The sequence below is a fragment of the Acanthopagrus latus genome, chromosome 9 (genome assembly GCF_904848185.1).
Source record: "Acanthopagrus latus isolate v.2019 chromosome 9, fAcaLat1.1, whole genome shotgun sequence".
NCBI classification, from domain to species: domain Eukaryota; kingdom Metazoa; phylum Chordata; class Actinopteri; order Spariformes; family Sparidae; genus Acanthopagrus; species Acanthopagrus latus.
This window is the reverse complement of record NC_051047.1, coordinates 9,380,342-9,394,140: the sequence shown is the minus strand read 5'-3', so window position 1 is coordinate 9,394,140 and position 13,799 is coordinate 9,380,342. Positions and strand designations below refer to the sequence as shown.

General features: G+C 40.9%; 2 protein-coding genes across 2 annotated transcripts; one reads left to right on the top strand and one right to left on the bottom strand.

Annotated features, from left to right (window-relative positions):
- The first annotated feature begins 206 nt into the window (after positions 1-206).
- Positions 207-7,539, top strand: fbxl3a (F-box and leucine-rich repeat protein 3a). The gene is made up of 5 exons (XM_037109718.1): positions 207-498; positions 1,290-1,689; positions 1,796-1,918; positions 3,140-3,311; positions 3,886-7,539. The coding sequence occupies exons 2-5, from the start codon at positions 1,291-1,293 to the stop codon at positions 4,524-4,526; spliced, it is 1,335 nt and encodes a 444-aa protein (XP_036965613.1). The 5' UTR covers positions 207-498; position 1,290; the 3' UTR covers positions 4,527-7,539.
- Positions 7,540-7,804: 265 nt separating this feature from the next.
- cln5 (CLN5 intracellular trafficking protein) lies at positions 7,805-12,997 on the bottom strand. The gene is made up of 4 exons (XM_037109582.1): positions 12,792-12,997; positions 11,703-11,877; positions 10,298-10,523; positions 7,805-9,938 (listed from the first exon to the last, which is right to left on the bottom strand). The coding sequence occupies exons 1-4, from the start codon at positions 12,893-12,895 to the stop codon at positions 9,451-9,453; spliced, it is 993 nt and encodes a 330-aa protein (XP_036965477.1). The 5' UTR covers positions 12,896-12,997; the 3' UTR covers positions 7,805-9,450.
- Between the last annotated feature and the right edge of the window lie 802 nt (positions 12,998-13,799).

The window sequence follows — 13,799 nt, the reverse complement described above, 5'->3', positions numbered from 1 at the left end:
TACATAAGTTGATAAATTATAACCAAAGAAAATACACATCCTAAAAATGTCAAAAGCAAACTGACTCTGAGATAATTCGTCAAATCAGCCAAGTGAGTCTTCTGCCTCAGGACGTGATATGTGCATACAGTTTTTTGACTGTCGAGTGAGGCATCTTTCGGTCACGGACGATCTTTACCAACAGCCATTTCGCATTGCATTTCCCATGGTGCATCGCTGCTGTCACAACAACACTTCGCCATTTCAGGTTTAGGGGGGCAGCAACTCCCGCGAAAGAATTGGGTCAGCTGAGAGAAGGCATCGGACTCTGGCTGTTTCTTCACTGAAAACCTCTGTCATATCTTCTCTATTGTCAGACGGCTTGGTTATTGTTTTCCGATGCGTATTATTTGGTTGGTGCGAATGAGCTTTTCCAGCGTGGGCCCGGGCTGAAGTGTCATATCAGTTGTCGGATTTTCCTGCTAACAGCTAGTTAGCTAGCTGAGTGTAAACAACAAGGTACGGTGGGTGGCCGAACATGCTAGCTGTGTGGTTGTCAAACTAGATAAAATATCAGAGTATGAAATGAGCTTTGAGTCATTCTGTAAAAAAGTCTTGAATATTAACAGTTTTCCACCTCGAGTTTGCTTGATAGCTAGCATTTCAGACCCGCTCGTGTAAATTTTAACATGAAACCTCGCTGGCTAAGCTAACGCTTACCTTAAGTGACGCTGTCACAGCGTTAGCTAACTTAGCGAGTAATGTAAGTACGTTCTTGGTCATTTGGTGTTATTAGAGTTTATTGGAGCAAGACAAGTTGCAGTGTCAACTAATTAATAATGAATGACGTGACTTGCCTTGCGTGTAAGAACAATATATTAATTGAAAAGTTTGGCCTTCCGACTGATGTAAGTTAACGTCATATCAAATAACAGACGATTCACGATTGGAAAATATGAACATAAATTGTAATTTAACAATCGTTTACAATTTGTTTACTGAGAGTAAGGAGTTACTCACGTTGACTATTCCTTTTGTCTTTTAAAATGTTTACGCCTAACCGTGAGAGAGAGAAAGAAAGATACGTACACACACAAGGATACAGTACTACAGTGTATACAATTTAAAATGCAGCAATGGCACACACAGACCTCCGTACGATCAGATTAAAAGCGACAATATGGACTCAATTATAAAAAGACTTAAGATTTTATTTTAAGCGACTGTTCATATCTGTTTTCAGGTCATTGAAAGCCATATATCACAAGTCAAATAATTTTGATGCTTAATTAGATATCTCTTGTTATCAGGATGAAGCGGATGAAGGGAGGAGAGGAGGGAGGCAACAGCTCCTCCAGCAACAGCTCACCAGAGGTTTGCAAGAAGGTGCGGACGCAGAATACTGAGGACTCGGGGGACTCTGGGGACTCTGAAGCAGGGGTGGCCAGTGGGTCCCTAGACAGTGACTGGGCACGACTGCCTCAGGAACTCCTGCTACACATCTTCCAGTACCTTCCACTGCTGGATCGGGCTTATGCCTCTCAGGTGTGCCGTGGGTGGAACCAGGCTTTCCACATGCCAGAGCTGTGGCGGTGCTTTGAGTTTGAGCTTAACCAGCCAGCCAGCTCTTACCTGAAAGCCACACATCCAGACCTCATCAAACAGATCATAAAGAGGCACTCCAACCACCTGCAGTATGTCAGCTTCAAGGTAGGGGTGGAAAAGCTGTTTTGGCAAAATATGTGTAACACCATCTGGTTAAAAATGTTGTTTTATGTTCCTCAAATGACATTGAGTCTTTGTTTGTACTTGCCAGGTGGACAGTAGTACAGAGTCTGCAGAGGCAGCATGTGACATTCTTTCACAGTTGGTGAATTGCTCACTGAAGACCTTGGGGCTCATCTCTACAGCCAGGCCCAGCTTCATGGAGGTTCCAAAGGTATAATTAACATAAACCTGAGGGCTCTGGATCTTTATTGCATCCTGCTCTTTAGATTTACAAGGAAATTGGGATCTATTAAATTTCATAACATGTTGCTAATATCTTTGCAAAGATCTATCCTTAAATCTGTGGCTAAGCGTGTTAATAATAAATTAATAGCATTGTTTTTGAATTCTCTTCCCATCTGAGGATGGGACTGAAAAGCAGATGTCTTTGTTCACATACATAGCCAAGGATGTTATTACTTTCCAGGCCTCCAAAGGGCACAGGATGTTATTTTGTCTCTCTGACTGCAGTCTAAGATGACACACCACAGAAATACCTTTCTATTAACATGTAGAACACAGGTGACAGCAAGAAACGACTACAACTGCTTGTGACATTATATCCTGCCGTGTTCAACACCAAAAGCGTGTAAACAAAAGGAAAAAAGAAGCTGCCAGGCTGAAGGGACCCAACACTGTTCAAAATCAGGAGGATTCTCCGTCTCTGCTACTCAATATTCGTCACAGAATCAAAGCACAGCGTGTCCTGCGACTGCATTGGAATTTAGCTCAGTATTATGATACCACTCTAGAGAGTCACGTAGCCTCTACCTCACTCACTCTGGATCTCTGGACTGGAAAAACTGGCGGACCCTTAGTGGAAAACGCAGACTGGTCTGCTAATTATCTCAGTTCACCACAACTGTAGTGTATTGTGTACTAAGATTAAACATTTTCCCGCGGTTCCCCTTACAAAGTAGAACGCAAAAACAAACAAAAAGGCAAAATGGTTGCAGTCGCCCTGTTGAGCATCATTAAATCACCACAGGGAAAATTCTGTCACAACCTGAGATTCATTCTATGAACTTTTGAAAATCAAACTGCCAGAGGAGGCTGTCGCCAGTCATGAAGTTCATCAGAAACCTGCAGAACCTTTGCATTGTTAAGAGATATCATCTGTCACAACAGAGAGGAGACAGTGAAAGAGTTGCATCTGCTGTTTCTTATTTAACCTATAGAAGAATCCAGCAAGCACTTTATGTGTTCTAATTAAAAAAATTGAATTACTTTATGAATTACAAATTTAAATAGGTTGTTGTATTACATTAATTTACCATTCCATATATAAATTAAGCTATGGACATTCAAAGCTGAGACCTGCCATCCCGGTAGCCACTTCAGAAGGTTTTCTGAACACATTTTAATTCATTGCACTGTCTTTGTTCTTCCACAGTCTCATTTCATCTCAGCTCTGACTGTAGTGTTCGTCAACTCCAAATCATTGTCTTCACTGAAGATTGATGACACGCCAGTGGATGATCCGTCTCTGAAGGTGCTGGTGGCCAATAACAGTGACACCCTGAAGCTGCTGAAGATGAGCAGCTGCCCTCACGTCTCCCCAGCAGGTACAGTGGGCAGAAAGACTCTAGAACGTGTTCAGTATTTAAGCGAAGAGGAAACAGCCTTGTTGTTTTTTTCCCCCATTTTTTTCCCTTTATTTTGTTTTGATTGTGGTTGTGGGATAAAATTCAGAACAAGATATTGACAAGCCATGCCATTTTTTTGCATTTTCAGTCAAATGTTTTCGATTTCCTTTTTTTGTGTCACGAGGCAGTAAGTGTTTCCATTCACTGGCTTATTTAGAGCGTGTCATTTTCTTGTCTGCCCTCATACAGTGTTGTTATATTATGTAGTGGACCGCCAGACATTGCATCATATATTTTGAATGAACTGTTATATGATTTTCGTGTTTCTCCTTTCTTGCATTCATTTTCCTGGAACTGTTTCAACCGTTTGCTATGATAATGATTCAGCTGCAACTTTTCTGGCAATTTAAGTTGACTGTCATTTTCTTAGGAGCAATTTTGTTTTCCCCCGTGGGTTGTCGTGTTTTCAGGAATTTTAAATAGTTTTTAGAAAGCGAAAGACTGGATTTTATGATTAGTTGGACTTCTAAAAGAAATCTGTCCATGTTTGCAGGGATCCTGTGTGTGGCAGACCAGTGTCACGGGCTGAGAGAGCTAGCACTGAACTACCACCTCCTGAGTGATGAACTCCTGCTGGCCCTCTCCTCTGAGAAACACGTCCACCTGGAACACCTGCGGATTGATGTGGTGAGCGAGAACCCTGGCCAGCACTTCCACACCATCAAGAAGAGTAGCTGGGATGCCATGGTGCGACACTCGCCCAAGTTCAACCTGGTTATGTACTTCTTCCTCTATGAGGACGAGTTTGGCCCTTTCTTCAATGACGAGATCCCCGTCACACACCTCTACTTTGGTCGCTCTGTCAGTAAGGAGGTGTTGGGCCGCGTTGGCCTCCACTGCCCTCGTCTGGTGGAGCTGGTGGTCTGTGCCAACGGCCTGCGTCCTCTGGACGAGGAGCTGATTCGCATCGCAAAGCACTGCAACCAGCTGTCAGCAATCGGCCTGGGCGAGTGCGAGGTTTCCTGTAGCGCATTTGTGGAGTTTGTCAAGATGTGTGGCCGGAGGCTCTCCCAGCTCTCCATCATGGAGGAGGTTCTGATCCCAGATCACAAATACAGCCTGGATGAGATCCACTGGGAGGTTTCAAAGCACTTGGGGCGAGTCTGGTTCCCAGACATGATGCCGACCTGGTAAAGTGAAGCCAAAGGGGCACACGGAGTTCAGTCCGTCATGTTTTAGGCGTGGAACTTTCATGGCCACCATGTTTGCTTTGAAAAGCCTTTAAATGCTCAGCTGTAGTGGACTGTGTGGTGCCAACATGGGGGGGCATAAACTTGCTGAACTCCTGTGTGCATTGCAGAGCAGGGATGTAATGTGGCACCTGACACACCTGCTACACAATGTTAACATGTCATGCAAACACCACAGAAATCTCTGCCTGTTTTCTTCAAACTGGACTGTGGATTCCCGCTTTGCCTATTCCTGAGATTGAACTCGCCAAGACCAGCTTCTTCATATATTTAACAGTCGGCTCACAGACGAGCGCAGGTGGAAATATTTGACTGAAAAGCAATGTTTTTATAACTGCTGATAGAGTTATACAGACATTGAAGCCTGGAAATGATGATCTATATTATGATGAGAGGTGTGTGCGCGATTGTGTGTATGTTTGTGTGTATACAAGTATGCAGATGTGAGTGTGTTTAAATACTTTTTAACATTGTGGAGTAATTTGGGATGATTAGATGCACAGTTGCATGTTGTTACACTACCACTTGGCCTACTTAAATCTAGTTTGAGATAGCAGCTCTGCACTCTGTAACAAAATACAACATTGGAAGTTTCCAAACCGCTGCAATGTTATTTGTATATAGTATGTGACAGAAGATGTTTTGTCAGGTATAGTCAAAGGGAGGGAAGATTCACTTCAATTTTGCAGGAGAGTGGCTGGGTCCTCCACCTAATTTTAAACTAATTTAAACACAAAGAGCAGCAGTAGAGTTGACGTCATGTAGCTTTTCCTCCTCACCAGAGCTCAATCAAGCATCAAAAACATAAAACCGTGATTGTGGGAAATGTTCGAAGTTCGCCAGGAGAGAACCAGAAATGTGTATATAGGTCTCTATCTTTGTGTTGTGAACTTGTACAGTGTTGATTAACGTCATAGATTTTTATTTTCTCCAAGTCATGCAGATATTTTTTTTTTCCTGCATCATGCATCAATTAACGTGACAATGTAATATCTCAGTCTTTTTGTATAAATAAAGGTTTGTGTACAGTCACAGATATCCTTAGCACCTTAGATGAAAACCAAATGACAGTCAGGATGAACTTTGTTCTTCTGCCCTCATGAAAGCAAGAAAACAATCTTTATAATACTCCTCTGCTCTGTTGAATCAGATACTGAGGACAGTATATTGAAGTAATAAAGCTATAATTACTGATTAAAAAAAGAGAAATAGCTATGTGTGTATATAAATGTCTGAATTTGGAGGAAGATATTGCAAAGTATCCAACCTTCGTGGTCAGAATGCTTAATAATACATCTATAGGCCAGTCTCTGTGGCTGTTGGCTTACAATGCACGTCAGGAGTACAAACCTTTGTGTCCCTCAGGTGCAGTAAATTATATTTTCTAAATAGGTTTCATTTGTATCTTCTGCTTTTTGCCTGTTCAAGCTCTAAACCCAGTCATGAATATCTGCCCTCCTAATCGCCCCCGTTTGCTCTGTATTGTGTCACCACATTGTACATGAACAGGAAAGGAAGCAATATTCATCTTGTCATTACAAACACATCTTTGCAGAAACCGCTCGCCCTCCTCTTCATCACATCCATTCATGTCAGCCGAGAGAGATTTGGCAAGTCAGACGAGTGAAACAAACGTTTTTCCTTTAAGAAGGAAGTCAAATGCATCTGTATATAAAACGCTGTGTGTTTGATTATTATGAATAGAAATGTACTTATTTCTTTATTTCGCCCTCTGTCAGGGTTTGAAGTTTCCTTAACGGACAGCTTGTGTCTTTTATACAACCAGAGTGCGAGCAATCCTTTACTAGATGGATCTTTTTCATACTGTAGTGACTAAAGAAGATGAGCTGTGTAATTTATTGATATGGACACCGCTTTTGTAATGAATTTGTGTTTTTCAGTTATGCAAAAGAAGCAATCACTATAACCAGCAAGCAGACCAGCAGCAAGATAAGGGTCTTCGGTTTTGATGCTTTCACCTCAGTCACTATGGGTTTGTTGCGTGCAGGAGGTCCAAAAGTTTCCAGTCCACTGCTCCAATCATTGATCAATGCACAGGATGGATTTTACTAAGTATTTTTAACCAAAAACAAAGAACATAATGAAGTTGTATTGCAGGGAAAAAAAAATCTAATGTGAAAGTTAACTTCAGAAGACGCATGTCTGGGATCAACTTTAAAAAGCCAAATAATAAATAATTCGGCTAAATAATTCGTTTTTTATTTAATTAATCTTTAAATTCATTTTTAAGAAAAACCTTTTGACTGAAGTCATTAAAAGCTTTATAACTGTTTAAGACATAAATCGACAAAATACCTCTTTTCACAAGTTATCGTTGGTGGAAAAACTTTTGGACAACCTTGCACGCCAACAGGATCTGTAGATAACTCGAACCTGAATCCTTTTATTCATGTTGTATTGAGACATTTCATGTAGACTTAAACTGTCACACTGCAGGAAGTGCAAACACTTCTGATTGGACTGAACTAACATTGTCTATTGATGGTCTTGGTCTTGGTCTCTTATCACTGAAGTAGAGTCCTGTGCTAATAGTCTGTGCTCATGTACATTAGCATCTCAGTGGTACAGTAACATATCTCCTGATTATTTTTCATGATTTTTGCAGTGCATTAAACGGTTGCCGTGGCCGCAGCTCTAAAGTGAAGGTTGTGTCTCAATACTGGTTTTAATCATTTTCCTGTTGTCTTTATTGGAAGATTCAGCTGGATGATTTCAAGGTGTTTTCACTGAAATGCAGCTGTCTTAACCTTATTTGTCCAGAGAGTCCTCCAGTAAGTTTTATTAGGAGTTAACTGGTGGTGACAGTACTGTCCTTTAGTTTTGCTTCTGTATGGCAAATGCTTTGTCTACTTTGCTTTACTGGTCACCTGTCTTGAAATTAAGATTATTGTTTTAGACTTGTGATCTTATACCGGTAATAAAAATTTGTGAATGTACTCTATGCATCTTTCATTATTTTCCAAACACTACAGTCATTGGCGTGAACACTTGAAGTCAACAATGTAAGCCTGAGTTCAAAACATTAGGGCTGGACCTGATGTTTGCACTGTATTTTGTAATACATACTCTTGTGGTCAGGTTTACATCGACTTCAAAATAAGATGGCAGTCTCGACTACCAGAGACTTTCTTCAACTCTGATTCTTCTGTGATGGTCTGATTGGAACACAAACTACTTCATTACAAAAGAACATTCAAAAAGTTTGGTTGAATTTGAATTTATTAAAAGGTAAAGGTCATAGTTTTCATAGCTGCGTATTTTCAGCCTGAACTGTCTTATCTGACTCGGGGATCTGCCCAAAACTTGACTTTCCACAAACAGCATGTGTACTTTGTTACAGTGTCCCTGGCTGCAAATGTGACCATGCTGACCGATTTATCATCATGGTCTCATCTAAATGACACTGTCAGTTCTGACAGTCCATAGAGGGAGCAGACTATCTCAGCCACACATTGCACAGGTAGACAACGAAGTTAGTCAATTGATATCATTCGTTAGCCAGTGTAATCCCTCTCTACACTCTCTTTGTCTCTCATCTGTGTTCTTAATCTCACAGACAGGTTTGCTGTATTTTGAATGAGTAATGCGGAGTCAGTGTAATTATGACTCAGACTGTAAGAAAACAGAAACCAGCCTAATGGTTTCCATGTTGCTCCACAGCAGCTCAACTGTAACAGACAGACAGCAAACAGTTGGAAACAAATCGCTGAAAACAAACATACATGTATAGAAAAAATGAAAATATATTTCACAAGTCTGAGTACAACATATCACGCAACAGCACGTGTCAGTAAATGTCAGAGATAGAATGGTGACTGAGCAGAGGTCATTTGAGGGCTGCAGACTTTGATGTCTCACTTTCCACTTGGACTTGGACGAAGAGTCGACCTGTTGAAAAAGCTAACTCTGGGAGAATTAAAGTGCTGGAAGGCATTTCTGGAAAACTGATCTTGTTGAAAAACTATTGGATCACTGGATTACTGTAGAAAGACGTGGAGCTTGAAGATGGCCCTCAGTAGGTCACTGAACACAGACAAACAGCTGCTGATGTGAGCTGCTCGTGAGTTTTACAATAATTGTGCAGGTGAGACCACGTTCACATTTATTTAATCATTTTACTTATGACAAATTCATCCAGTCTCCCCTTTCAATGTGGGATGGGCCAAATGTTGGCATAACTATCTATAGGCTATAGCCACAGGCTGTCTGATTGATCACAAAAAGAGCAAAGAGCACCCAAATGACCTCTCGTCTATTTTTTTAAATAATCTCAGGTTCAAATGCAGGAATTCACCAACAAAGGCAAGGGAGAAGACTACCAGTTAAAAAACATGGATGTAAACAAGGCACAGTTGGAGACATTTTTAAAGATGGCATCCTAAGCATTTTATAAGGCAGGGAATGCATTTAATACGTTTGACACGCCTCAAGGATGATCACAGAGCATTTTGGTGAGGAACACTACATGTAAACTGAACTTTGTTTACAAGAAGTCCACACAGGGCGACCTATCTGCTTATGAAGACCATGTGATGTGACTGAAAGCTCCAGAATAGGTACTAAATGGACCTCTTGACGGAGTGTTTTCACAGCTGCTGTTTCCAGGGTGTAGAAGGAAATTCTGCCCCGATAATAATTGCAATAAATCGATTGTTTTGTCATTCAGAACATAAAGATTCACTGCTTTTTACATTTTTTTTAAAAATAATTATTATTTTATTTATTATTTTTTCTTTGGCTTTTGGACAATCTTTTAATCAAAAAGGAAAACAAAACAAAACCGAGTGATCATTAATGAAAAAAATACTTAGATACCTTAATGAAAACACTGTAATGAAAGTCTGATGTTAGGGCAAAGGCACCTCTTCATATGTGATCTGTATGTACGGAGGCTTCATCGGCAGATGCCAGTACTCGAAGTTGTAGTAGAGGTAGAAGCTCTTGTCCAGCACCACCTGTTTGTACGCCTCCAGCAGACTGAGGGCAAAGTCTTTAAACGACTGGTGCGGCCTGAACGGGTGGTAAAATTTACGGATGTCCGTGGCCAGATTCTTCAGGGCGGGCTGTCCAAATATGGCGCTGTCGTTGCCCAGGTAGGTGGGCTCGCCGCTGAACAGGTAGATCTTGGTGTAGTTCGTCTGAGTTCTGCTGGACAGTTTGGCTCCCAGCTCCGTCAGTTTCCTGTATGTGCGGTGGACAAACTGGGAGCAGTCGTAAGACTCGAACCACACGGTGGCGTTAGGGCTGGGGTCAGAGCGAACTGTCCACGTCTCGTAGTAGATCCCAGTCTCGTTGTCGTCCTGGACCCACTGGGCCATGTCATTAAACTGGTTCCCTGGAGACAGACAGAAAAACAATTCAGTGCCAGTGGAAATCCAACAAAGGGTGGAAATGTTTTTTTTTTTTTTTTCTGGCTGGGATTGAACAAACCACAATACTGCTGTGTGGAGACAAAGAGTCGATAAAAATAGTCGAGCGCAGCTCGTTGATGTGTTTTTAATACTTTAAGGACAACACCGGGATGTACGGTAAAACTATAACAGACCAAAGCTACGCAGGAAACACTTCCCATCTGTAATATCACAAGCCCGGATGGCAGAGCACAAGTTCCAAAACAAATCCACTTGTACTGTGTTGATGCTTTCCGTTGACCTCTAAGAGTAAAAATACCTGGCTGTACCTGTGAAGCCTTACCTGTGATCTCTCCCAGCTTCTCCAAGGTGCCATTTTGTGACCAGTGCAAGTCATCGATGCCCTCGAAGAAGCAGGCAGCCCCCTGGTTGCACCAGAAAGGTGCGTACTGCTCGGGCCTGAGGTGAGGGAAGGTGCAGTTGCCCAGCTGAAACAGCTCGTACCACTCCATGGTGTAGTTGGCGCCCGTCTCTGAACTGCTGAACCCGACAGCGTCGTGCATGATGTGCTGCGAACCAAACACAGACATGATATCGAATCTCAGGCTGTGTTTACAGGGAAAGACATCATGCTTTTTTAGTTGCTTTATGCCTGTCAAATAAGTTATATTCTGATTAAATACTTTGGGGAATGTAGATGAATCTCTTTATTTAGCATCTATTTAAACAGTTAAGTCCGAATCTGTAATCAGATTGATTAAATCAGGTGTTTTCAATCCTGGTCCTGGCGGCCCCCCTGTCCTGTATGTTTTAGAAGTGTTCCTGCTCCAACACATGACTCAAATGAATGGGTCGTCACAGGCGTCAGAGGAGCTTTATGACAAGCTCATCACTGGCATCAGGTGTACTGGAGCTGGGAAACGTAAAAAAAGAAAAAAAAAAGAAAAACTGTGCAGAGGCCTTCAGGACCAGGTGATATAATCTAAGAAATGCTGCAAGTGTGCAGCCTCAGTGTGTGGACATGCAGGTGGTTTTACAGCTCAGACTATGAATACAGGCGCAAGTTGCACTTCCGTATTAACTGCCTTACTATATTTAATCACACTGTTTAAACATCTGCAGCAGCAAAGTAGTACCTTCACCTTAATCTCAGAATTATAAACACAAAGACTCTCTGTGTGAATGATGGCTGGTTTACTCCTTAAAGAGCACATTTAGTTTTGAAGATCTGATCCCATTAGTTGAAGTGACAAAAACCATAGTGAGCACAGGGCGAAATACTCAGTTATGATTTTTTTGTTAAGCCCATTTAACATAAAAGTAACAATGCATATCATGAAAACAGTCAAAAAAGTTTTTTAAAAAGTAATATTTTTGTCATTTCATCCTGAAGTACAACTCACACAAAGCCAGTATAATTCAGACTTTATCAGTCAACACAGATTATATATCTAACAACAGAATGAACTCAGTCTGGCAGCCGTCACCCTGACATGTCACATAGAGAGAATTATCAGCAACACGTTTTGATTGATTAAAAGAGCTGCAACAAACAGCCACAGTCCAACAGAGAAGCAAATTCACCGGCAAGGATTTTCATAATCGGTTAATCTTTCCATCTTTATTTAAGGAAATACGTCCTGCTTCTTAAATGTGAGGATTTGCTGTTCATCTTTCATTTATGTACTTCATTGTAGACAGTGAATCCCTTCGGCGGCCTCGTTGCATTAGGAGATAAATGTACTTACGAACTTCCCCATCAAATCTCCGTACTTGAATTCCCACACGGGCGTTTGCAGTCGATAAACCGAGATGACGTCGCTGTCTCTCAGGTAGGGAATCCGTCCGTCTCGGTCTCCGGTGGGACAGAACGGGTAGAGAGCTTCACAGTAAGAGTCCACATCAGGGCGGCGATCGAACCGCCTGCGGGTGACATGAGGGGTGCAGACAGCACCGGGGAGAGTTTATACCGCTGCACCCACTTTTTTTTTGTTTTGTTACAAGGTTAACCTGCATAAACTCACAGGGGGCTGTTCAGTTCAGATATGACCGGCTTCAGTGCACTGATATTCTAGACCGTGTCCAATGAGGTTTTAAAATAGAAAGAAAACACGTAAAAGGGTTTGTGAATCTGAAAAATGGCAAGAATTTGTCCATATTAGTTTACGTTTTGTTTTGTTTTTTTTTTATTACAGGTCAGACTAATAAAACATTTGATCCTTTGGTTTCATAAATACTGACCATAAAAACAAATGTTTGCTCATGAACAGACTGTGGGGATGCAGGAATCCCACACAAACGCAACAGAAGATGATGTCGCTTTTTCTTTCAGCATTTTGTAGATCAGGAAATGTTTATGGTTGTGTCATGTGACGTGTCTGCCTTGTGACAATCAATCATGACTGTCATTTCATCAAAAGGTCATAATCAATACCCACAGCTGTGATCTCAGTTCCTCCCTGGTGCTGAACAAAACACTTGTATGAAATCCATAACTAGATAACTAGAAAAGTAGATTTGCAAAGTTCCCTGAGTCATGTGAACGCACCAGCCGTAACTTAGTAAACTGTGTTCAGATCAGCTAAAGATTCTCTGCTGGTTAAAGTGACAGCACGCAGGTTGTGTCTGATTAACAGTTCAGGGAAGTTGAAGCATCTGCAACACTTTGATGATTTGGAGAAAAACAAAGAACAGAATTAAACATAGTAAGAAATGTTTTAAGACTTCGAGTGAGGACAGGAACCTTCTCTCCTGCAGTCCTCTCTCCTCTCACATGACTTCAAGTCACAGGGCAGACTCAGCATGGAGGGGAGTCGTGCTGCTGTCTGTCTTCGTACCTGTAGGGGACGGGCCACTGCTGCGGTCCATAACTCCGGACCTGAGCCACGACGTGAAGAAACAGGAGCAGGTTTAAACACAGAGCAGCCTCCCTGTGAGTCATGCTGGAGCCTCAGACACAGACGACAGAGCAGAGACAGACACACTCCCGTGGGCCTTCCTTCTCTGCACTCACTTCCTCATCACTGGTCACGTGTTTTTTGTTGACGAGCCGAGATCACATGACGGGAGTTACTCATGTGAAAGTGACATCGAACCTACTGAGGAAATACGTACATGGACAAGTAAATAATACATGATATGTAAATGATGGTAAATGAAGAATACATACATGTATCAATTAAAGAAGATAAATATAATAAATACATAAGGAAATCAACAATTACAGGAAGAAATATGCATTTTTTTCAGCCACATATTCATTTTGTTTAATCGTATTTTTTAAATCGTCTCTTTTAGCTGTATTTAATTTAATTATTCATTTATGTATTTGTCACTTTTGGGCTTCGATGCTCGAGATTAAATAAATGACTCAATATATGAATCAAAAAAATAAATAAAGAAAAATCAAATCAGATTGATTTTCATTTTTTAATGAAACATATGTATATTCATTTAACTATCTTGTGTTTTGTATATTAATGATTATAAATATTAAATTATTTGATTCATTTACTGAGTTAAGTGAATTGGCTGACAATCTATTTGATCTTTCCATATGTTCAGTACATAATAATAAGTATGTAAATATATAATAATACATAATAAGGACCTAATTTTGTTTTAAATAAAACATTTACTAAATAAATGGATAACTTATTAAACAAATGTAATAATATAAATTGTAACTGTAACTCAATTGTAATTTAAAGAATTTAAACCGATTCAATTGTGTTTTGCAAATCAAATTCTCCTGTAATGTGTTAAGTTACCAGTGACTTATATCTTATAATATATATAATATTTGTCAGCAGGCCCCGCCGCAGTGCTCAGGTTTACACACAAGA